The sequence below is a fragment of the Trachypithecus francoisi genome, unplaced genomic scaffold (genome assembly GCF_009764315.1).
Source record: "Trachypithecus francoisi isolate TF-2019V2 unplaced genomic scaffold, Tfra_2.0 Lachesis_group12, whole genome shotgun sequence".
Classification (NCBI taxonomy): domain Eukaryota; kingdom Metazoa; phylum Chordata; class Mammalia; order Primates; family Cercopithecidae; genus Trachypithecus; species Trachypithecus francoisi.
Window position 1 is genome coordinate 39,996,422 of NW_022681457.1, and position 22,738 is coordinate 40,019,159.

The 22,738-nt window shown below is 39.7% G+C and overlaps 1 protein-coding gene across 2 annotated transcripts in view; it reads left to right on the top strand.

Moving 5' to 3' along the window:
• The window catches only part of GIPC2 (GIPC PDZ domain containing family member 2), a 99,646-nt gene that overhangs the window by 72,263 nt on the left and 4,645 nt on the right, over positions 1-22,738 (top strand). For both annotated transcript variants that reach the window (XM_033225386.1, XM_033225388.1), the window contains exon 5: positions 5,694-5,775. In XM_033225386.1, the coding sequence (XP_033081277.1) occupies positions 5,694-5,775 (82 nt within the window). The remainder of the gene's footprint in view (positions 1-5,693; positions 5,776-22,738) is intronic.

The window sequence follows — 22,738 nt, forward strand, 5'->3', positions numbered from 1 at the left end:
ACTTTTCTGTTCACAACCCTCCAGTGGCTTCCCATGACATTCAGAATAAAAGCTGAAGTCCTCAGAATGACCAGTGTGACCAAACTCCATGTTTCTTCTCTGTTCTCAATTCCTACCCGTCTGCCCTGGCTTCCTCTGCTTCAGTCATGCTGGTCTCCTTACTGTTCCCAAACACTCCAGGTGTATCCCCATCTCAGGCTGTCAGTACTGCTGTTGTCTCTGCCTAAATGTTTTGCCCATTTATCTACATAGCTTGCTCCCTTGCCATCATTAGGTTTCTGCCCACACATTATCTATCTCAAAGGCCTTTCCCGAGCATCCTGTATAAACAACAACTCCCTCCACCCCTCCCACTGCCCACTCTTCCACGCCCTTAATTTCTGTCAAAGCAATTAATTGTATTAGTCCATTTTCACACTGCTAATAAAGACAAACCTGAGACTGGGTAATTTATAAAGAAAAAGAGGTTTAATGGACTCACAGTTATACATAGCTGGGGAGGCCTCACAATCATGGCGGAAGGTGAAGGAGGAGCAAAGGCACGTCTTATATGGCAGCAGGCAAGAGAGTGTGTGCAGGGGAACTGCCCTTAGTAAAACCTCAGATCTCGTGAGACTTATTCACCATCACGAGAACAATGGCATAGAAAAAACCTGCCCCCATGCTTCAGTTACCTACCACCAGGTCCCTCCCACAACATGTGGGGATTAGGGGAGCTGCAATTCAAGATGAGATTTGGGTGGAGACACAGTCAAACCATATCAGCACTAAACACCCTAGGACTCTTTTTATCTTTGATTAATTTTGTCTACTGTCTAGCTCCTTTGCTCACATGTCTTGTTCACTGCTGCATCCCCAGCACCTAGAATAGGACCTGATATACCAAAGGAATGGAAATCTTTGGTGCGTTGATGAATTAATAAATGATTTCTTTTAGTTTGAGAAAAGCAAGGGTTTTTCCCTTTGACTGACTTTATCTATATACAGGTTAGTGTTTGAGTGAAAAACACCAGAAGGAGAAGTGACAGCTAGAGGCAAGAAGGGTGGAAGAAGAAAACTGCAGGGTTGGGGTGGTGATGGTAAGGATTCCGAGTGTCAAGCAGCAGGCCCACAGCAGCAGCAACCCTCCTGTGGGCAGACAGGATGTCGAGCAGGTGACTGACACCTGTGAGCTCCAGGGGGCAGGGGCAAGGCACTGGGCCCTTCTAGTGTCTCTCTGTATGTGAACACTGTCTGGGTTCCTATGTGTTTGAAGGAAAAAAGAGACAGGTGAACAGTTTTGAGGCTGTTTCACAGAGTGGATCCCAGAACTTGTTGGGTGACAATGTCCAGGGTTGGTCATAAGGGTGGATTGTTGAAGCGGACACTTAAGGAACCCACGAGGCCAAGGCTGTCCTTAGGAGTGTCAAGTCACCCAGGGTGTTATCAGTTTTGGGGGGATCCAGAGGAAGATCCTGAGTCAAATGCTTGGGTTCTGGGAGAATGAAAGGACCGATCGGAGGCAAATGGCAATGAAGAGACCTGGTAGAGCAAAAAGTGTTTTGAAAAGGAGATATGATGAGGTATGTGAAGGAAACCCAGGGCAGTGACTTCTGGGTGTTTGGAGCCTTTATTTTCCCTCTGTGGCCCAGCACACTGCCTGGTATATTGCTGAAGGCCAGTAAGTGTTTATTGAATGAATAAGCAAATCTCAGTGGAAGAAAGGAATTTATCAGAGAAGAGAAGAACAGAGGGGAAGGAGCTGGCTGTGGGGAGCCGGGAGAATGTCAGCTCTGCCTTTTGCTGGAGGCTGTGAGGAAAAATGAGCAGACCTTTAAACAGCTCACAGAGGAAGCAGGTCAGCAGGAAAAACTCCACATCACTTCAGGAGGAAGAGCATCTTCTAAGGGTTAAATCATCCATCCCTCTTTGTTAAGCTCCTGCTGTGGCAAAGGTGCCTCAATGGAAAAGAGCAGCTTAAGATCTACCTGGGGAGGTAGGAAAGATTCATTCAAAGATAAACATCTAAAAATCCATTCCTATTTTCATAGCCTGTTTAGTAAAATAGGGCAATTAAAAATAGCTCATAATGAAAGGAAAAAGCGGTTTGGTGCTAATATTAAATTTGACACAAATGACCTAAAATCTAATTTCAAACACTTTAAGGATTTAAAGGATTTATAGGATTTGAAACAAATCACTCCCTTAATCACCTAGCACAGATTCTGAAAATGGTGTAAGATTCTCTGTGTTAGTCCGTTTTCACACTGCTATAAAGAATACCTGAGACTGCGTGATTTAAAAGTAAAGAGATTTAATTGACTCACATTTCCGCATGGCTGGGGAGGCCTCAAGAAACTTACAATCATGGCAGAAGGTGAAGGGGAAGCAAGGCACATCTTACATGGTGGCAGAAGAGAGTGAGTGTACAGGAGGAACTGTCACTTTTGAAGCCATCAGATCTTGTGAGAACTCCCCTCACTATCACGAGAACAGCATGGGGGAAACCACCTCATGATGCAGTCACCTCCCATCAGGTCCCTCCCTTGACACGTGGGGATTACAATTCAAGATGGGATTTAGGTGGGCACACAGAGACAAACCACTTGCATAACCTCATACTTTATTCAATGTGTGCTTGCTGAGACGGGCACAGTCTAAGCGCTGGTGATACAAAGAAGAACAAAGACCCTGTTTCTCTTCTAAAAGGAGAGAAGCATGAAAAGAAACTATTACAACCCATAGGGATAGGGTTAATGGAAGCAGGTACAGGATACACAGTATCACAAAGAAGGGGCTGATCAACCATTGTCAGGGATTGGGGAAAGAAAGGAGGTCAGAAGGCTGGGTGCGGTGGCTCATGCTTGTAATCCCAGAACTTTGGGAGGCTGATGTGGGTGGGTTCCCTGAGGTCAGGAGTTCGAGACTAGCCTGGCCAACGTAATGAAACCCCATCTCTACTAAAAACATAAAAATTAGCCAGGCATGGTGGTGGGCACCTGTAATCCCAGCGACTTGGGAGGCTGAGGCAGGAGAATCACTTGAGCCCAGGAGGTGGAGGCTGCAGTGAGCCGAGATCATGCCATTGCACTCCAGCCTGGGTGACAGATTGAGACTCCATCTAAAAAAAAAAAAAAAAAAAAAAAAAAAAAAAGGAGGTCAGGAAGAGTTTCTCTCTGGAAGAAATGAGTAAGTGAGTTGAAAATGGGGAAGAAGAGTGTTCTAGGCATGGAACAATAATGGGTTTTGGGGACCTGTAAGCTGTCCATGAGATTGGAGTGTGGGGTGCTGGAAGTACTAGTTAGAGGTGATGAGGCTGGAGGCATGGGCTGGGGTTAGGATGTGAAGGGCCTTGTGGATAATGAGGGAGCCATTTAAGAATTATGAGGGGAGTAACACAATCAGTTTTGTGTTTTAGAAAAATCCCTTGGTTCCAGGGGATGGGTTGTTGAGCAGCTTGGATTTGAGAGGGTGAAGACCAAAGGCAGGGAGACAAAATAGGAAACCTCTGCAAATCAGAAAAGATGAGGACTAAACACTGGCAAACAGCATGTGGATGGAGAAGAGGTGATAGATCCAGATCTGTTCCGTAGCAAATAGGAAATATTAGAATGGTAAAATATTGGTGGCCATTTGTGTATGAGGAGTACTGTCACTTGTCACCATAACTTAAAACGTGCCTGGATAGATGTAAAGGTTAATACCTGTTAGTTTGCATAGCCTGTTGCTTTATACAGACAATTCAAGATACATTGTAATGAAGGCAAGAGCAATATATTGTCTGTTATTGTTTTTAAGGTTTAGTTCTTATAAATAAAGATGTGAGAAAGTTGTACTAATATCTTCAAGGAAATAGATTTTTATTTGCTATACAGTGCATGATTTTAATAACATTTGAGACTACAAAACAATATATACTTATAACTGTATTGAAAGTAACATGAAATTCTTATAATCTAAGTCATGAATTCTACATTTGCATGTATAGTTGAGTAGTTAACATCTTTGGGCAATTTCATTTTCAGCTATGAAGCCATTTAAAGCCAAGTATTGAAATAAACTGAGCAGAATTTACCAAATATTAAACCAAAAAGTTAAAATAATATTTCTACTGAAATGTTTAGTAATTGTTTTGGGAAGAACAAAAATGTTTTGGTACCGTTAATACATAACACAAAAATGATCTTAAAAATATTATTATATCATCTCATTCTTATAAAATTTCATTTTTTGGTGTATTTTTATAATGTATACAATATATTAATACGGTAATACATTTGTAATTTGTAAACAATACATACAATAAAGTTAAAAATACACAATAAGGGTATTTGTTCAGAAATGTTTTACTATTGGGATGAACCATCAAAAGTTTGAAGACTCCGGCCTGCACAATAAAGACCAAAATCCTTTTCATGGTACACAGGACCCCTCAAGAGCTAGTCGTATTTGTCACTGTGTTCTCCAGCTACATGGGACTTCTGGCATCCCTCTAACATGACTCTCTGACCTTACTTAGACTTTGCCTATCTATTACATCCTACTTGAAGTATCCTCTCCTGTTTATCTCCTCTTCATCATTGAAAACGCAGTTCTTGGCTGGGCGTGGTGGCTCACGCCTGTACTAGCCTGGCCAACATGGTGAAAACCCCGTCTCTACTAAAAAAACACAAAAGATTAGCTGGGCGTGGTGGTGCACGCCTATAATCCCAGCTACTTGGGAGGCAGAGGTTGCAGTGAGCTGAGATCACACCACTGCACTTCAGCCTGGACAACAGAAGGAGACTTTGTCTCAAACGAAACAAAACAAAAGAAGACAAAACAAAACAAAAAACAAAACCCACCACAGTTCTTAAGACATCCTGCTTTTTTTCTGAGACAGAGTCTTGCCCTTTTGTCAGGCTGGAGCGCAGTGGCAGAATTATGGCTCACTACAGCCTCATTTTCCTGGGCTTAAGTGATCTTCTCACTTTAGCCTTCTGGGTGGCTGGGACTAAAGGTGCATACCACCACACCTGGTTACTTTTTAATTAAATTAATTAACTGGTAGAGATAGAATCTTGCCATATTGCCCAGGCTTGTCTAGACCTCTCAGGCTCAAGTGATCCTCCCATTTTAGCCTCCCAAGTGGCTGAGATTACAAGCATGTGCCACCACACCCAGCTAATTATTTTAATTAATTGATTTTTTTTTTTTTTTTTTTGGTGGAGATGGAGTCTCACCATGTTGCCTGGGCTGGTCGTGAACTCCTAGGCTGAAGCAACTCTCCCACCTCAGCCTTCCAAAGTGCTGGGATTACAGGCATGAGCCACTGTGCTCAGCCAAGCCACCTTCTTTCTAAAGTCTTATATGACTGTTAGCGATATAAATTTGCTTCCTTCCCTGTGATGCTTCTGTAAGTTTTATATCCTTTAAAAACTGTTACATGTTATTTATTTTCACATCTGTTTCCTCTTCTAGATTGTTAGCTACTTGCGGATGGTGTTCCTGGCTTTTCTTTTTCGAATCCATAACTCTTAGTGCAGACACTAAAAATAAATATTTACTGTATTGATATGTATTTAGTTACAGAGCACATTCTAGATATATTTCCATTAAAATCAGCTGAAGTATACAATCATGAACTGGCCCCACTACAGACTTTCTCTTGTGTATGCCCTGACAATCAAGAGATTTTGTTATATAATATCTTATTTCTCTCTTTTTTGATAAAGCCTTCTGAAACCAAAGCAAAGGCAATTGAAAAGATTGATGATGTTCTTGAATTGTACATGGGAATTCGAGATATTGATTTAGGTAAGATTATACTATTTAACAAAGTCTTGTATCTCTTAATCTGCTTAATATTTATGTCTTATTTGTACATATAGCCAATTATACTTTTGAAGATAAAAATATTTGTGATGTGATGAAAAGAATAATGGACATAAAGATAACAATATCGAAAAGAAGACCTGGCCCTTACCCCTTTCTAGCTATGAGGTCTTAGTGCCAAGTAAACTTTAAAACATTTTAGTTAGTTCTTAATCATTAAACTGTGACTACTGTCTCCTTTAGTGTTTTTTTTTTTGGATTTAAAAATATACATAAAATGGATTTTGTAGATGATACCTATAAAAGGCATTATTATTTGATATATCAGATGTACATTGATTAAATTGCACCCTTTAACAGGGTTGCTCAAGCCCTATGAACAAAGAATTAGAAATATGAAGAAAGAGGACACACTTGGCATATGACTGAGAAAGGCAGTTGAACAGTTGAATTTCTGTGTATTTCTTATGTCATCATTAGGCTGTCAGGGTTTGATTTATCAGTTAAGACTCTACCAGTTGCAAATGACCAAAACAAAGACCAAACAAAAAACCCTAATTCCAACTGGCTTAAGGAAAATAAAAAAGAGAAACTTATTGGTTCTTATAATTGAAAAGTCCAGAGCTAGACCTTGGCTTCAAGAATGGCTGGATCCTGAGTTTTCATGGTGTCATCAGGATGTGATTTCTCTTCTCAGTCCTGGCTTCATTTCAGGCCCCTGTGGTATCCCCTGGCAGCTTCAGTCTCTCCCTCATGGGGCCAAAATGACTGCCATTGCTCCAAACTCTACATCCTCGTGGCATCAAGCACAATGAGAAGGAGGGAGGACCTCTTCCAAATCATTCAAACAAAATGCCCAATATTGTCTCTGGTTGGTCTGATTGGCTCAAGTGAGCCAGTCCCTGAGGCCAGGAGGATGGTTAGGTCTGGGTTGAATGATCTGGAACTGAGAGTGACCCTGAAATACAAGGGTCAAGAGTGTGAAAAGGCCTAACCCTTCTCATGCAGAAGCAAGATAAATGCCCATTAAGTAGGGCAGTAGCATACTGGTTAGAGAAAAGGGAGTAAATGTACACTCCAGTGTGGAGGTTTATGTCTGCATGCATTCACAGGTATGCATTTGAATCAGGTACTTTATACATTTTTTAAAGGTAAGAACTTGACTATTTTGTTTATCCACTAGCAGGTAGAGTGTTTGAAGCCCATTTATTCTTTTCTACTTCCACTCATTTTCCATTTTCCTTTTAGAATTACCAAAAACAAAACAAATTTAGCTTAAAAATCTCAATTGGCTTTTATTTGCAACTCTAATCAGGCAGCACCTCAAAATGAGTGCTCTGATGAGCTGAGCAGAGGAGGTTGACTCTATAGTCAGAAAATGGCTGAAGAAAGCAGAAACAGAACAAAGAGTGGGTTCCCGTTGCAAGGTTACCTTCTTTGTAAAGGTGAAACCAGAGGGAATTTCCTTATCATGCTAGCTAAAACTGGCCCATCTGGGGATTTGGCTATTACCTCTCTTTCTCCTGATTTCATGGAAGGTCAGATAAACAACTTAGTTTGGCTTAGTGAGTGGAACTTCAGCATGGGTAACTCCATTTTGGTTTGGTCTATTAGGCCTAGTACAGGAGCTCAGTCCAAACCAATCACCTCCTATAAATTTTATTTAACAGAATCTGTTCTTATTTTCTCTCTTGCCTATGTGAACTTTTATTTTTTAATTTTTGAGACAGGATCTCACTCTGTCACCCAGGCTGGAGTGCAGTAACACAATCATAGTTCACTGCAGCCTTGATTCCTGGGCCCACGCCCTTCTCCTACCTCAGCCTCCCATGTAGCTAGGACCACAGGTGTGTGCCTCCATACCTGGCTATTTATTTTATTTATTTATTTATTTATTTATTTATTATTTCTATGTCTGGAGTTTTCTATTTGAGAATATTTTTAAATTAATAGCCTTTACATTTACAGAAAAATTGAGCAGAAAGTACAGTTTCCATTTATCCCTCTCCTTTGCACAGTTCTTATCTGTTATTAACAAATCTTGCATTAGTGTGATACATTTGTTTCAGTTGAACTAATATTGATACATTATTATTATTATTTTTTTGATTGCATGTTGAAATGATTCTTTTTTCTTTTTTATTATTATACTTTAAGTTCTAGGGTACATGTGCATAACGTGCAGGTTTGTTACATATGTATACTTGTGGCATGCTGGTGTGCTGCACCCATCAACTCATCAGCACCCATCAACTTGTCCTTTACATCAAGTATAACTCCCAATGCAATCCCTCCCCCCTCCCCCTCCCCATAATAGGCCCCGGTGTGTGATGTTCCCTTTCCTGAGTCCAAGTGATCTCATTGTTCAGTTCCCATCTATGAGTGAAAACATACGGTGTTTGGTTTTCTGTTCTTGTGATAGTTTGCTGAGAATGATGGTTTTCAGCTGCATCCATGTCCCTACAAAGGACGCAAACTCATCCTTTTTTATGGCTGCATGGTATTCCATGGTGTATATGTGCCACATTTTCTTTTTTTTTTTTTTTTTTTTTTTTTTGAGACGGAGTCTTGCTCTGTCACCCAGGCTGGAGTGCTGTGGCCGGATCTCAGCTCACTGCAAGCTCCGCCTCCCGGTTCACGCCATTCTCCTGCCTCAGCCTCCCAGGTAGCTGGGACTACAGGCGCCGCCACCTCGCCCGGCTAGTTTTTTGTAGTTTTTAGTAGAGACGGGGTTTCACCGTGTTAGCCAGGATGGTCTCGATCTCCTGACCTCGTGATCCGCCCGTCTCGGCCTCCCAAAGTGCTGGGATTATAGGCTTGAGCCACCGCGCCCGGCCCACATTTTCTTAATCCAGTCTGTCACTGATGGACATTTGGGTTGATTCCAAGTCTTTGCTATTGTGAATAGTGCCGTAGTGAACATACATGTGCATGTGTCTTTAGAGCAGCATGATTTATAATCCTTTGGGTATATACCCAGTAATGGGATGGCTGGGTCATATGGTACTTCTAGTTCTAGATCCTTGAGGAATCGCTATACTGTTTTCCATAATGGTTGAACTAGTTTACAGTCCCACCAACAGTGTAAAAGTGTTCCTATTTCTCCACATCCTCTCCAGCACCTGTTGTTTCTTGACTTTTTAATGATTGCTATTCTAACTGGTGTGAGATGGTATCTCATTGTGGTTTTGATTTGCATTTCTCTGATGGCCAGTGATGACGAGTATTTTTTCATGTGTCTGTTGGCTGTATGCATGTCTTCTTTTATTTTTCAAAAATAATTTTTTTTGGCAGAGATGGGGTCTTGCTATGTTGCTCAGGCTCAAGTGATCCCCCTGTCTTGACCTCTCAAAGTGCAGGGAGAGATTACAGGTATGAGCCATCATTGCCGGCCCTTAGTGAACTTTTAAAATAAAATTTCTGTACTGGATATACAGATGCTGTCTGCAACTTAAAAACATTGGTAGTTTGTTCCTTGCTCCTTGGAGAAAAATATAAAATTTTCCTATAGATTCTTTTTTCCTCTGTGCAGACAAGAAGTTAAAGCTGAAAACCAACGTCTGACAACTTCTCTTTCCAATCCTTTTGCCTGGCTAATTTTTTTAATTTTAATTTTTGTAGAGATGGGGTCTACCTGTGTTACCTAGGCTGGTCTTGAACTCCTGGGCTCAAGCCATTCTCTTGCCTTGATTTCCCAAAGTGTTGGAATTACAGGTGTTGAGCCGCTGAGCCCAGCCTCAGTCTCCTGTTTTGAAACTGCCCCTCTCAAGGAACAATAGAATCCATGCTATGGTCTGGAGTGAATCACAGACGCAGGGCCTAGGAAAAGATCTAACTAGGAATAAAGACAAACATACACATAAACATGAATACTTTTAGACATATAAGGAAATATGTAACATACAAATAGAGGCATCAACATGTACATAAATCAAATTTAGAATAGAAATGTTTATTTGTACAACAGTCTTGGGCTATGGGCCATTCTTTAATGGTATTTTGCCATATAGGAGGGAAGCAAATACACGTACATATACATGAATTTTTGCATATACATACACACATATGCATAGATGTATTTATGCTCACATACAGTAACAGAGATATGATGTAATATTGCTTATAGGCATATATATTTGGCTTGAGCCCCTAATCCTAAAGCTAACCCTAAAACTAACCCTAAAAGAGACCAGCTTGGGTGACATAGTGAGATGAGACCCTGTCTCTAGTAAAAAAAAAAAGTAGCCAGGCATAGTGGCGTGCACCTGAACTCCTAGCCACTTGAGAGTCTGAGGCAGGAGGATTGCTTGAGTCCAAGAGTTTGAAGCTGCAGTGAGCTAGGATGGTGCCACTGCACTTTAGACTGGGCAACAGAGTGAGATCCTGTCTCTAAAAAAACAAAAACAAATAAGTAAATAAAAAAAAAGAAAAAAAGAAAATGCAGCTTAAAAAAAGGAAATTCAGGACACTAAACATTCCTTACAAATTCTTTGTAAATTAACTAGAAATTTCTTTGTAAAGTGAATTAGTCATCTGTAACAAATTCCTCTAATTGACATTAAAAGCCATTATCATTACACATGATCAGCAATGTGGTCAGTTACCTAGGCAGGTAAAGTGTAAGGAAAGTAATTATTTGAAGAATGCAAACCATTGTTAAATAAGGAATTTCTTTCATTATTCAGATCTGATTAGCATGAAATATAAATCACAAGTGTGGTACTGATTTAACAGACAAATATATTTACTTGTATAAATATTCTTAGTATTTCTTAGCTTTCAGAAATATTAATTCTTAATGCAAATTACATTGACATCACATTTTTCTATATTAATGTAAGTATATATTTTAAAAATTTAAAAAGTAATATGGCAACAACGTGTCTTGGAACACTATCCTCAGAAAAGGATTAAGAGGTTTTATTATTTGAAAATGGAAAATCATTTAAATGAATTTTCTTTTTTGAGATGGAGTCTTGCTCTGTCGCCCAGGCTGGAGTGCAGTGGTGCGATCTCGGCTCACTGCAAGCTCCGCCTCCCGGGTTCACGCCATTCTCCTGCCTCAGCCTCCCGAGTAGCTGAGACTACAGGTGCCCACCACCATGCCCGGTTAGTTTTTTGTATTTTTAGTGGAGACGGGGTTTCACCATGTTAGCCAGGATGGTCTTGATCTCCTGACCTGGTGATCCACTCGCCTCAGCCTCCCAAAGTGCTGAAATTACAGGCGTGAGCCACCATGCCCAGCAATTTAAATGAATTTTTGTAGAGAGTAATCCTGAAGATGAAAGTGCTTCATTTGATTGTAAAGTTTAGTTGTGAACTATGACTTTTCTACCAACCAGTGTCAACATAGGTCACCTTGGGATGTTATCCATGAAAAAAAATAAACGTTCTAAAAGACATTGAATCCTATAAGGCCTCATATAGTCTTGACCTAACTCAGTATAAAGTTGTATCATACAAGTTTCTTGCTGAATGTTTAAGGAAACTGTGTAAGTTGTATATAGAATTATAATGTTTTCTGATGATACCAGTTTAGGAGTTTGGAGATCATCCAAGCAACTTCAGAATTTTAGGATTTCAAATTTATTGAGATCCTGATATGTGTGAAAAGAAGTTTGATTGTTTCTAAGTCATTTATTCTATAACATCTTTTCTTTTTAAGAATTTTACTAGTTTGCTTTTGGACCAGATACGAAGTCTGTTATAGCTCTTGAAAAAGTATGCAGTAATGGTGTTTCATGTATTTTATTTTTTTATTATACTTTAAGTTCTAGGGTACACGTGCACAACGTGCAGGTTTGTTACATATGTATACATGTGCCATGTTGGTGTGCTGCACCCATTAACTCATCATTTACATTAGGTATATCTCCTAATGCTAGCCCTCCCACCTCCCCCTCCCCACGACAGGCCCTGGTGTGTGATGTTCCCGTTCCAGTATCCAAGTGATCTCATTGTTCAGTTCCCACCTATGAGTGAGAACATGCGGTGTTTGGTTTTCTGTTCTTGCGATAGTTTGCTGAGAATGATGGTTTCCAGCTGCATCCATGTCCCTACAAAGGACACGAACTCATCCTTTTTTATGGCTGCATAGTATTCCATGGTGTATATGTGTCACATTTTCTTAATCCAGTCTGTCACTGATGGACATTTGGGTTGGTTCCAAGTCTTTGCTATTGTGATTAGTGCTTCAATAAACATACGTGTGCATGTGTCTTTATAGCAGCATGATTTATAATCCTTTGGGTATATACCCAGTAATGGGATGACTGGGTCAAATGGTATTTCTAGTTCTAGATCCTTGAGGAATCACCACACTGTGTTCCACGGTGGTTGAACTAGTTTACGGTCTCACCAACAGTGTAAAAGTGTTCCTATTTCTCCACATCCTCTCCAGCACCTGTTGTTTCTTGACTTTTTAATGATTGCTATTCTAACTGGTGTGAGATGGTATCTCATTGTGGTTTTGATTTGCATTTCTCTGATGGCGAGTGATGATGAGCATTTTTTCATGTGTCTGTTGGCTGCATAAATATCTTCTTTTGAGAAGTGTCTGTTCATATCCTTCACCCACTTTTTGATGGGGTTTTTTTTTTCTTGTAAATTTGTTTGAGTTCTTTGTAGGTTCTGGATATTAGCCCTTTGTCAGATAAGTAGATTGCAAAAATTTTCTCCCATTCTGTAGGTTGCCTGTTCACTATGATGGTAGTTTCTTTTGCTGTGCAGAAGCTCTTTAGTTTAATTAGATCCCATTTGTCAATTTTGGCTTTTGTTGCCATTGCTTTTGGTGTTTTAGATATGAAGTCCTTGCCCATGCCTATGTCCTGAATGGTATTGCCTAGGTTTTCTTCAAGGGTTTTTATGGTTTTAGGTCTAACATTTAAGTCTTTAATCCATCTTGAATTAATTTTTGTATATGGAAGGGATCCAATTTCAGCTTTCTACATATGGCCAACCAGTTTTTCCAGCACCATTTATTAAATAGGGAATCCTTTCCCCATTTCTTGTTTTTGTCAGGTTTGTCAAAGATCCGATAATTGTAGATGTGTGGTATTATTTCTGAGGGCTCTATTCTGTTCCATTGGTCTATATCTCTGTTTTGGTACCAGTACCATGCTGTTTTGGTTACTGTGGCCTTGTAGTATAGTTTGAAGTCAGGTAGTGTGATGCCTCTAGCTTTATTCTTTTGGCTTAGGATTGTCTTGGCAATGTGGGCTCTTTTTTGGTTCCATGTGAACTTTAAAGTAGTTTTTTCCAATTCTGTGAAGAAAGGTGTTGGTAGCTTAATGGGGATGGCATTGAATCTATAAATTACCTTGGGCAGTATGGCCATTTTTATGATATTGATTCTTCGTTTCCATGAGCATGGAATGTTCTTCCATTTGATGTGTCCTCTTTTATGTCATTGAGCAGTGGTTTGTAGTTCTCCTTGAAGAGGTCCTTCACATCCCTTGTAAGTTGGATTCCTAGGTATTTTATTCTCTTTGAAGCAATTGTGAATGGAAGTTCATTCATGATTTGGCTCTCTGTTTGTCTGTTATTGGTGTATAGGAATGCTTGTGAGTTTTGCACATTGATTTTGTATCCTGAGACTTTGCTGAAGTTGCCTATCAGCTTAAGGAGATTTTGGGCTGAAACGATGGGGTTTTGTAAATATACAGTCATGCCATCGGCAACAGGGACAATTTGACTTTCTCTTTTCCTAATTGAATCCCCTTTATTTCTTTCTCCTGCCTGATTGTCCTGGCCAGAACTTCCAACCCTATGTTGAATAGGAGTGGTGAGAGAGGGCATCCCTGTCTTTGCCAGTTTTCAAAGGCAATGCTTCCAGTTTTTGCCCATTCAGTATGATATTGGCTGTGGGTTTGTCATAAATAGCTCTTACTATTTTGAGATACATTCCATGAATACCGAATTTATTGAGAGTTTTTAGCATGAAAGGCTGTTGAATTTTGTCAAAGGCCTTTTCTGCATCTATTGAGATAATCATGTGGTTTTTGTCTTTGGTTCTGTTTATGATGGATTACATTTATTGATTTGCATGTGTTGAACCCGCCTTGCATCCCAGGAATGAAGCCAACTTGATCGTGATGGATAAGCTTTTTGATGCGCTGCTGGATTTGGTTTGCCAGTATTTTATTGAGGATTTTCGCATTGATGTTCATCAGGGATATTGGTCTAAAATTCTCTTTTTTGTGTGTGTCTCTGCCAGGCTTTGGTATCAGGATGATGTTGGCCTCATAAAATGAGTTAAGGAGGATTCCCTCTTTTTCTGTTAATTGGAATAGTTTCAGAAGGAGTGGTACCAGTTCCTCCTTGAACCTTTGGTAGAATTCAGCCATGAATCTATCTGGTCTTGGACTTTTTTTGGTTGGTAGGCTATGAATTATTGCCTCAATTTCAGAGCCTGTTATTGGTCTATTCAGGGATTCAACTTCTTCCTGGTTTAGTCTTGGGAGGGTGTATGTGTCCAGGAATTTATCTGTTTCTTCTAGATTCTCTAGTTTATTTGCGTACAAGTGTTTATAGTAATCTCTGATGGTAGATTGTATTTCTGTGGGATTGGTGGTGATATCCCCTTTGTCATTTTTTTATTGCATCTATTTGATTCTTCTCTCTTTTCTTCTTTATTAGTCTGGCTCGTGGTCTGTCTATTTTGTTGGTTTTTAAAAGAGCCAGCTCCTGGATTCATTGATTTTTTGAAGAGTTTTTTGTGTCTCTATCTCCTTCAGTTCTGCTCTGATCTGAGTTATTTGTTGCCTTCTGCTAGCTTTTGAATGTGTTTGCTCTTGCTTCTCTAGTTCTTTTAATGGTGATGCTAGGGTGTCAATTTTAGATCTTTCCTGCTTTCTCTTGTGGGCATTTAGTGCTATAAATTTCCCTCTACACACTGCTTGAATTGTGTCTCCGAGATTCTGGTATGTTGTGTCTTTGTTCTCATTGGTTTCAAAGAACATCTTTATCTCTGCCTTCATTTAATTATGTATCCAATAGTCATTCAGGAGCAGGTTGTTCAGTTTCCATGTAGTTGAGTGGTTTTGAGTGAGTTTGTTAATCCTGAGTTCTAGTTTGATTGCACTGTGATCTGAGAGACTGTTTGTTATAATTTGTTCTTTTGCATTTGCTGAGGAATGCTTTACTTCCAACTATGTGGTCAATTTTGAAATAAGTGCAATATGGTGCTGAGAAGAGTGTATATTCTATTGATTTGGGGTGGAGAGTTCTGTAGATGTCTGTTAGGTCTGCTTGGTGCAGAGCTGAGTTCAATTCCTGGATATCCTTGTTAACTTTGTCTTGTTGATCTGTCTAGTGTTGACAGTGGGGTGTTAAAGTCTCCCATTATTATTGTGTGAGAGTCTAAGTCTCTTTGTAGGTCTCTAAGGACTTGCTTTATGAATCTGGGTGCTCTTGTATTGGGTGCATATATATTTAGGGTAGTTAGCTCTTCTTGTTGAATTGATCCCTTTACCATTGTGTAATGGCCTTCTTTGTCTCTTCTGATCTTTGATGGTTTAAAGTCTGTTTTATCAGAGACTAGGATGACAACCCTTGCTTTTTTTTGGTTTTCCATTTGCTTTGTAGATCTTCCTCCGTCCCTTTATTTTGAGCCTATGTGTGGCTCTGCACGTGAGATGGATATCCTGAATACAGCACACTGATGGATCTTGACTCTCTATCCAATTTGCCAGTCTGTGTCTTTTAATTGGGGCATTTAGCCCATTTACATTTAAGGTTAATATTATTATGTGTGAATTTGATCCTGTCATTATAATGTTAGCTGGTTATTTTGCTCATTTGTTGATGCAGTTTCTTCCTAGCATCAGGAATGGTCTTTACAATTTGGCATGTTTTTGCAGTGGCTGGTGCCGGTTGTTCCTTTCCATGTTTAGTGCTTCCTTTAGGAGCTCTTGTAAGGCAGGCCTGGTGTGACAAAATCTCTCAGCATTTGCTTGTCTGTAAAGGATTTTATTTCTCCTTTGCTATGAAGTTTGGCTGGATATGAAATTCTGGGTTGAAAATTCTTTTATTTAATAATGTTGAATATTGGCCCCCACTCTTTTCTGGCTAGTAGAGTTTCTGCCGAGAGATCCACTGTTAGTCTGATGGGCTTCTCTTTGTGGTTAACCCGACCTTTCTCTCTGGCTGCCCTTAACATTTTTTCCTTCATTTCAACCTTGGTGAATCTGACAATTATGTGTCTTGGAGTTGCTCTTCTCGATGAGTATCTTTATGGCATTCTCTGTATTTCCTGAATTTTAATGTTGGCCTGCCTTGCTAGGTTGGGGAAGTTCTCCTGGATACTATCCTAAAGAGTGTTTTCCAACTTGGTTCCATTCTCCCCGTCACTGTCAGGTACACCAATCAGACATAGATTTGATCTTTTCACATAGTCCCATATTTCTTGGAGGCTTTGTTTGTTCCTTTTTACTTTTTTTCCTCTAAACTTCTCTTCTCACTTCATTTCATTTATTTCATCTTCAATCACTGATGCCTTTTCTTCCACTTGATCAAATCAGCTACTGAAGCTTGTGCATGCATCATGTACTTCTCATGCCATGGTTTTCAGCTCCATCAGGTCATTTAAGGTCTTCTCTACACTGTTTATTCTAGTTAGCCATTCGTCTAATCTTTTTTCAAGGTTTTTAGCTTCTTTGCAATGAGTTTGAACATCCTCCTTTAGCTTGGAGAAGTTTGTTATTACCAGTCATCTGAAGCCTTCTTCTCTCAACTTGTCAAAGTCATTCTCCATCCAGCTTTGCTCTGTTTTTGGTGAGGAACTGCATTCCTTTGGAGGAGAGGAGGCACTCTGATTTTTAGAATTTTCAGCTTTTCTGCTCTGGTTTCTCCCCATCTTTGTGGTTTTATCTACCTTTGATCTTTGATGATGATGATGACGTACAGATGGGGTTTTGGTGTAGATGTCCTTTCTGTTTGTTAGTTTTCCTTCTAACGGTCAGGACCCTCAGCTGCAGGTCTGTTGGAGTTTGCTGCAGGTCCACTCCAGACCCTGTTTGCCTGTGTATCACCAGCGGAGGCTGCAGAACAGCAAATATTGCAGAATGGCAAATGTTGCTGTCTGATCGTTCCTCTGGAAACTTCATCTCAGGGGGGCATCTGGCCATATGAGGTGTCAGTCAGGCCCTAATGGGAGGTGCCTCCCAGTTAGGCTACTTGGGGGTCAGGGACCCACTTGAGGAGGCAGTCTGTCCATTCTCAGATCTCAAACTCCATGCTGGGAGAACCACTACTGTCTTCAAAACTGTCAGACAGGGATGTTTAAGTCTGCAGAAGTTTCTGCTGCCTTTTTTTCAGCTATGCCCTGCCTGCGGAGGTGGAGTCTACAGAGGCAGGCAGGCCTCCTTGAGCTGCGGTGGGCTCCACCCAGTTTGAGCTTCCCTGTCGCTTTACCTATGTAAGCCTCAGCAATGGTGGGCGCCCCTCCCCCAGACTCACTGAGGTCTTGTAGTTGGATCTCAGACTGCTGTGCTAGCAATGAGCAAGGCTCCGTGGGTATGGGACCCTCTGAGCCAGGTGCAGGATATGATCTCCTGGTGCGTCATTTGCTAAGACCGTTGGAAAAGCGCAGTATTAGGGTGGGAGTGACATGATTTTCCAGGTGCCATCTGTCACCATTTCCCTTGGCTAGGAAAGGGAATTCCCTAACCCCTTGTGCTTACCGGGTGAGGTAATGCCTCTCCCTGCTTCGGCTCATGCTCGGTGGGCTGCACCCACTGTCCTGCACCCACTGTCTGACAAGCCCCAGTGAGATGAACCCAGTACCTCAGTTGGAAATGCAGAAATCACCCATTTTCTGCATTGTTCGCGCTGGGAGCTGTAGACTGGAGCTGTTCCTATTTGGCCATCTTGGAACCGCTAATGGTGTTTTAATAGTGAGAATTACATTTCTCCTTTCTTCCTAAGATCACCTTCTTTTTTTCTTTGAGATGGAGTCTTGCTGTGTCACCCGGGCTGGAGTGCAGTGGCACAATCTTGCTCACCGCAACCTCCGCCTCCCGGTTCAAGCCATTCTCCTGCCTCAGCCTCCTGAATAGCTGGGATTATAGGTGACTGCCACCTTGCCCAACTAATTTTTTGTACTTTTAGTAGAGATGGGGTTTCACCACGTTGACCAGATTGGTCTCGAACCCCTGACCTTGCGATCTGCCTGCCTTGGCCTCCTAAAGTGCTACAAGTACAGGCAGGCGTGAGCCACCAGGCCCGGCCAGATTACTTTCTTTTTATAGTAAATTCAAAACAGTGAACACTGTAGAAAGTCATCGTTTTCAGATAAAGCCAATGAAGTTTTAGAAATTTTTGTTAGAAAACATTCTACATTGACTGCATTTTTGATGTTTGACTTGTGAGTTGTTTGAAAAGTGTTAATATTTATAAAAAGTCTTAGGAAAAGTAAGGCCTGAAGACCTTCCATAGAATGAGATATAGTGGCATATTTCATGATTAAACTAACAATAATGATGACTAATCTTTACATCCTGCTATTTGCCGTTTTATAGATTTGAAAACTGAAATTCAGAGAAGTTTGATAACTTGCCAAAGTCACCTAACGAGTTAAAAACTAAGATTTCTGAAACTTTGATACCAAGAGCTTTAGCCATAAAGTAATATTTTATATTTAAAAGTTCTGTTTAAGTGTTTAAAAAGTTAATGGAAATTATATGTTGATCTGTATCACCAAAACAGGTTTGTCATTAATAATAATGTAAATGTAGTTCAGTGACAGTAATAAAAATGGCCACTAGAGGTCAGCACTTAGCTGCTATATGTGGTAAAAAAAAATTCTCTTTCTAATTAAAAAAATTATTTTTGAGATGGGGTCTCACTATGTTGCCCAGGCTGATCTCAAAATTCTGGACTCAAGCAATCTCCCTGCATCACCCTCCCAAGTAGCAGGGATTAATTTTACTATTTTTTTAAATCTATTTTTTTCTTTTTTTTTCTCATGTGTTTCTAAACTTTGTACTGTAAGAAAATAATACTCTTTTAATGGAATATTTTTTGCCAGATTGCATTCAGGTTTATTATTGTGGTATATTGAAATTTTATTGTAATCAATAGACGAAAATAATCTTAGTAGCTATCTTATGTTAATATGCTATACCTTTATAAAAAGTGTTTTATTTTGCTGGTTTCTTTTGCTTTTCTCTTAGATCAGAGCTATAATATTTTATCAAAAAGGATGAATTTTACCGTTTACTTATCCTGTAAAGATGTCTTAAAAACTATGCTTACCAAACCCAGCTGAGGATGAGAAATAAAACAAAAAAGCGATGTTTATACTTTATGCATTAGGAAAAATATAGAACATATTTAGTTGCATGCTCCATTTTTGAATTCATATAGCAAATTACTGGTTTTTAAAAGATGTATAGAGCGCTGTATTACATGCAGTATTTCCAGCACAATTATGTAGCTGTGTAATGGGCATTTTTTGTTGCTTCTACAAGATCAGGTGTTTCTTGAAGGCAGATACCATATCTTACTTAGTGTTAATCCCAGCTCTTACCACAGTACCTCTCTGAGAGTAAGTACTTGGTAAATGTCTGTTGAGAGTCACAAAATGAGTGAATTCACAGGGAGCATGAGTCCTAATTTTGTTAGTTTGGAGCTTTGGCCCTTGGGGAAATTATTAAACTTACAATCCTAATTTTCACATCTATAAGAGGGGCATAATAAAAATAATCTTATAGGGTTGCCAAGGAATCAGATTAAATAATCTGTATAAAGTTTCTGTCACATCATAAATAATAATGGATGTAGGTATTATCATTCAGTGATGATCACTAATGATTATTACTATTAATAGTTGTAATGGCAGTGGTAATAGAGGTAGAACATGTGGAGCTGTGTAACTAGACTGTATCAGCAGCTCTGGGCAGTGTGGGGATTTTCTTTTTTTCACTTTTCTATTGTGCCAGAATGAGTGCATGAGTGAGATTATGCATTTTGGACTGTGAGGTTAGACTCTGGGCATCTTGAAGCAGCATTTTCTTTCATTTTGTGACTAGAAACCCAAAGCAGACATTGCAAGTCAGTGCAGATCAGACCTACAACATGGAGTTCCTGGGCTTAGTGCATTAGACATTGCTGCTGAGCTTCCTGAGGTATAAAAAAACCATGTACCAAGTTGTTTCTTTTTCCCTCTTATAGCCAAGGATGTGTATGTATATGTGTGTGTGTGTGTGTGTGTGTGTGTGTGTGTGTAGGGAGAGAAATTGATTCAGTGTTCATCAGTGAACATCTGCATCCTCGTCATTGTCTCCCCCAACATTTAAGAGCATCATCTACACTGTTAGTTTCTATTTCTGAATGGTTTGTACATTTTCTTATGTCTTTTATCTGTATGCATCTTATTTCTTCCTCAGCTGGCTTTCTTCCTTAACATGTGTTACCCATATGTCATTATAATCTTTAGGTAGTTGTCTTAATAAATGCTACCTGCAAAGCCTATGAGAAAGAGTTAAAATGGTAGAGTAAGCACAATTCTGAACTGGAGTTCTACTTCAGCAATACTTCACCTTTACGTTCTGGCTACTCTTCTTTTACATCCTCGCTGAGACCAGAGTTCTGGACTTCACTTTCCCCAATGCATGCTAACTGTGTCTGTGCAAAAAGTATGTAACTGTAATTATGAGCCCTCCTCTTGCACCACCCGTTCACTAGCATTTATTATGCGTGAGACACTGAGTTAGTTACCATGGGCATAAAAGACTGAGTAAGCTACTCAAGATCTGTTGGGAGTTTATTCTGTTAGTAGGAGAGAAAAAATACACAGAAAAATAAATGTCAGTGCAGAGCAATGTTGAATTTGCAGTCCAAGACCTTTTTATTCAAAGTGTTGTCTGAGGACCAGCATCGCCTGGGAGTTGAAAATGCAGAATCTCAGGGCTGCAGAACTGCTGAACCAGAATCTGCATTTTGCCAAGATCCTAGGCGATTTGTTTATGCATTTAAGCATGAAAAACACTGGCAGAAGGGTTTAGAGAATGGAGATATCTCTTCCAGCTGTGGACAAAGTATTTCATGGAGGAGAGAGCCTTGAAGGAGAGAAAGGATTTTGACAGTGGTACTGGTGCCTAGGAGGAGGTTATCCTGGGCAAAGGCAGAAAGCAGCGAAGATAGCATTTTGAGTGGTCAGATTCATGAGGGCACAACATTAATGTAGTGTAGTGTAGTGTAGTGAGAACCAAGGGTTTTATAGATTAGACTGCCATTAGGGTTTAGAGTTTTAAAGATAAACATTGGTTACACAAGGAAAAAAAAATTTTTTAAAGAGACAGTGTCTCATTCTATTGTGCAAGCTAGAGTGAAGTGGCATGATCATAGCCCAGTGTAGCCTCAAATTCTTGGGCTCAAGTGATCCTCTTGCCTCAGCCTCCTGAGTATCTGGAACTACAGATGTGCACTGTCATGCCTGGTGAATTTTATTTTTTTAAATTAAATACATTATTTTAAGAGACAAGATGTTGCTGTGTTGCTCAGGCTGGTCTCAAACTTATGGCCTCATGTGATCTTCCTGCTTCAGCCTCCCTAGCAGCTGGGACTGCGGGCGTGAGCCACTATGCCCAGATGGAATATTTTTATATATGGGAATGACGGATAATCTCAGAGGTGGAAAGGAGCTTCATGGTCCTTTTGTCTCAGTACCCAGTGGGATCAAAGCTGTACTTTAGGAAAGGGAGTCCAATGTGCCTATGTAGGATAGTTTGCTTACTGGACTTGGAGATTAGGAAATAACATGGCAGCAGTGGGAATGAAATGGAAAGAATTGAATTAGAGAGGTTGCAAAGGTAGAATGAAGGGAGACAGTGTTTGGTGCACAGTCTGAAGACCTCGGAGAAGAGAAAATGATGGAAACAAGAGAAAGAGTAGCAGTTTCCTTAGAAGGGACAGTGATATTTGGTTTCTGGACATGTTGTTTGAGACGCTAATGGGTCACCTAGAAAGAATTGCCCACCAGTTACTCAGAAGTGGGTGTGTGGAACTCATGAATGAAGTTGGGGATGGAAGCCAAATTTGGGACTTCTCTGCACCATGGTCATGCTGGGATTGTGGATAAGATCTCCAAGGCAAGACAGTCTGAGAAGAGAGACACAGACAGAACCTCCAGACTTATTTGAAATACTGATAGGATGCTGTAGGGCACTGCCTCCCTGAGCACTTGGCTTCTTATCTGATGGTGTGAAAATGCACTCTAATGGCAGCTTTCTTCTTTTCTTAACTATAGTGCTATGACTGTCTGTTGAAAGAAATGAAGCATTCCTTACAGACATTAAGGCATCCCTTAATGGCTTAGGAAATAATTTCCCAAATACAGCTAATACCTATGAACACACAGAATAAATATGACAAGTTAGGTATAGTTTTACTGCATCAAACACAGCACTAAAAAAGTTTTTTTCTATTTTGAATTTTTGTACTATGTTTTGCTAAGTTTTCTTCCATTGCTTCTTAGAAGTTTCTTCCATTATTTTACTATGGTAATTTTCAAACAGATAGACAGTTGAAAGACATTTTAGTGAATACCATTGTATATACCTGTCACCTAGACTCTACCATTAATATTTTACTAAAATTACATTATCACCTACCTCCTCATTTAGTCATTCTATATACATATTTTTATAAAAATATAGTTGTGATTATAATAAAAAGATATGTACTGCTTTTTCAGTAAATATTAGAACAAAAATACTTCCCTGTTATTATCAATTATTCATAAACATGATTTAAAATGATTTAAAAATATTTCACACAATATATTTCATCATACCAGAGGTAACTTAATGATCCTACATTTTAGAATTTTTTTTGGAGTCTGTTAGGAACATCTTTATGCTAAATTCTTTTCTGTTTTTAAAATTTTATTTTTGAAGTCTAGATTTCTGGAAGTAAAAATTCTAGGTAGATCAAAGGATACGAA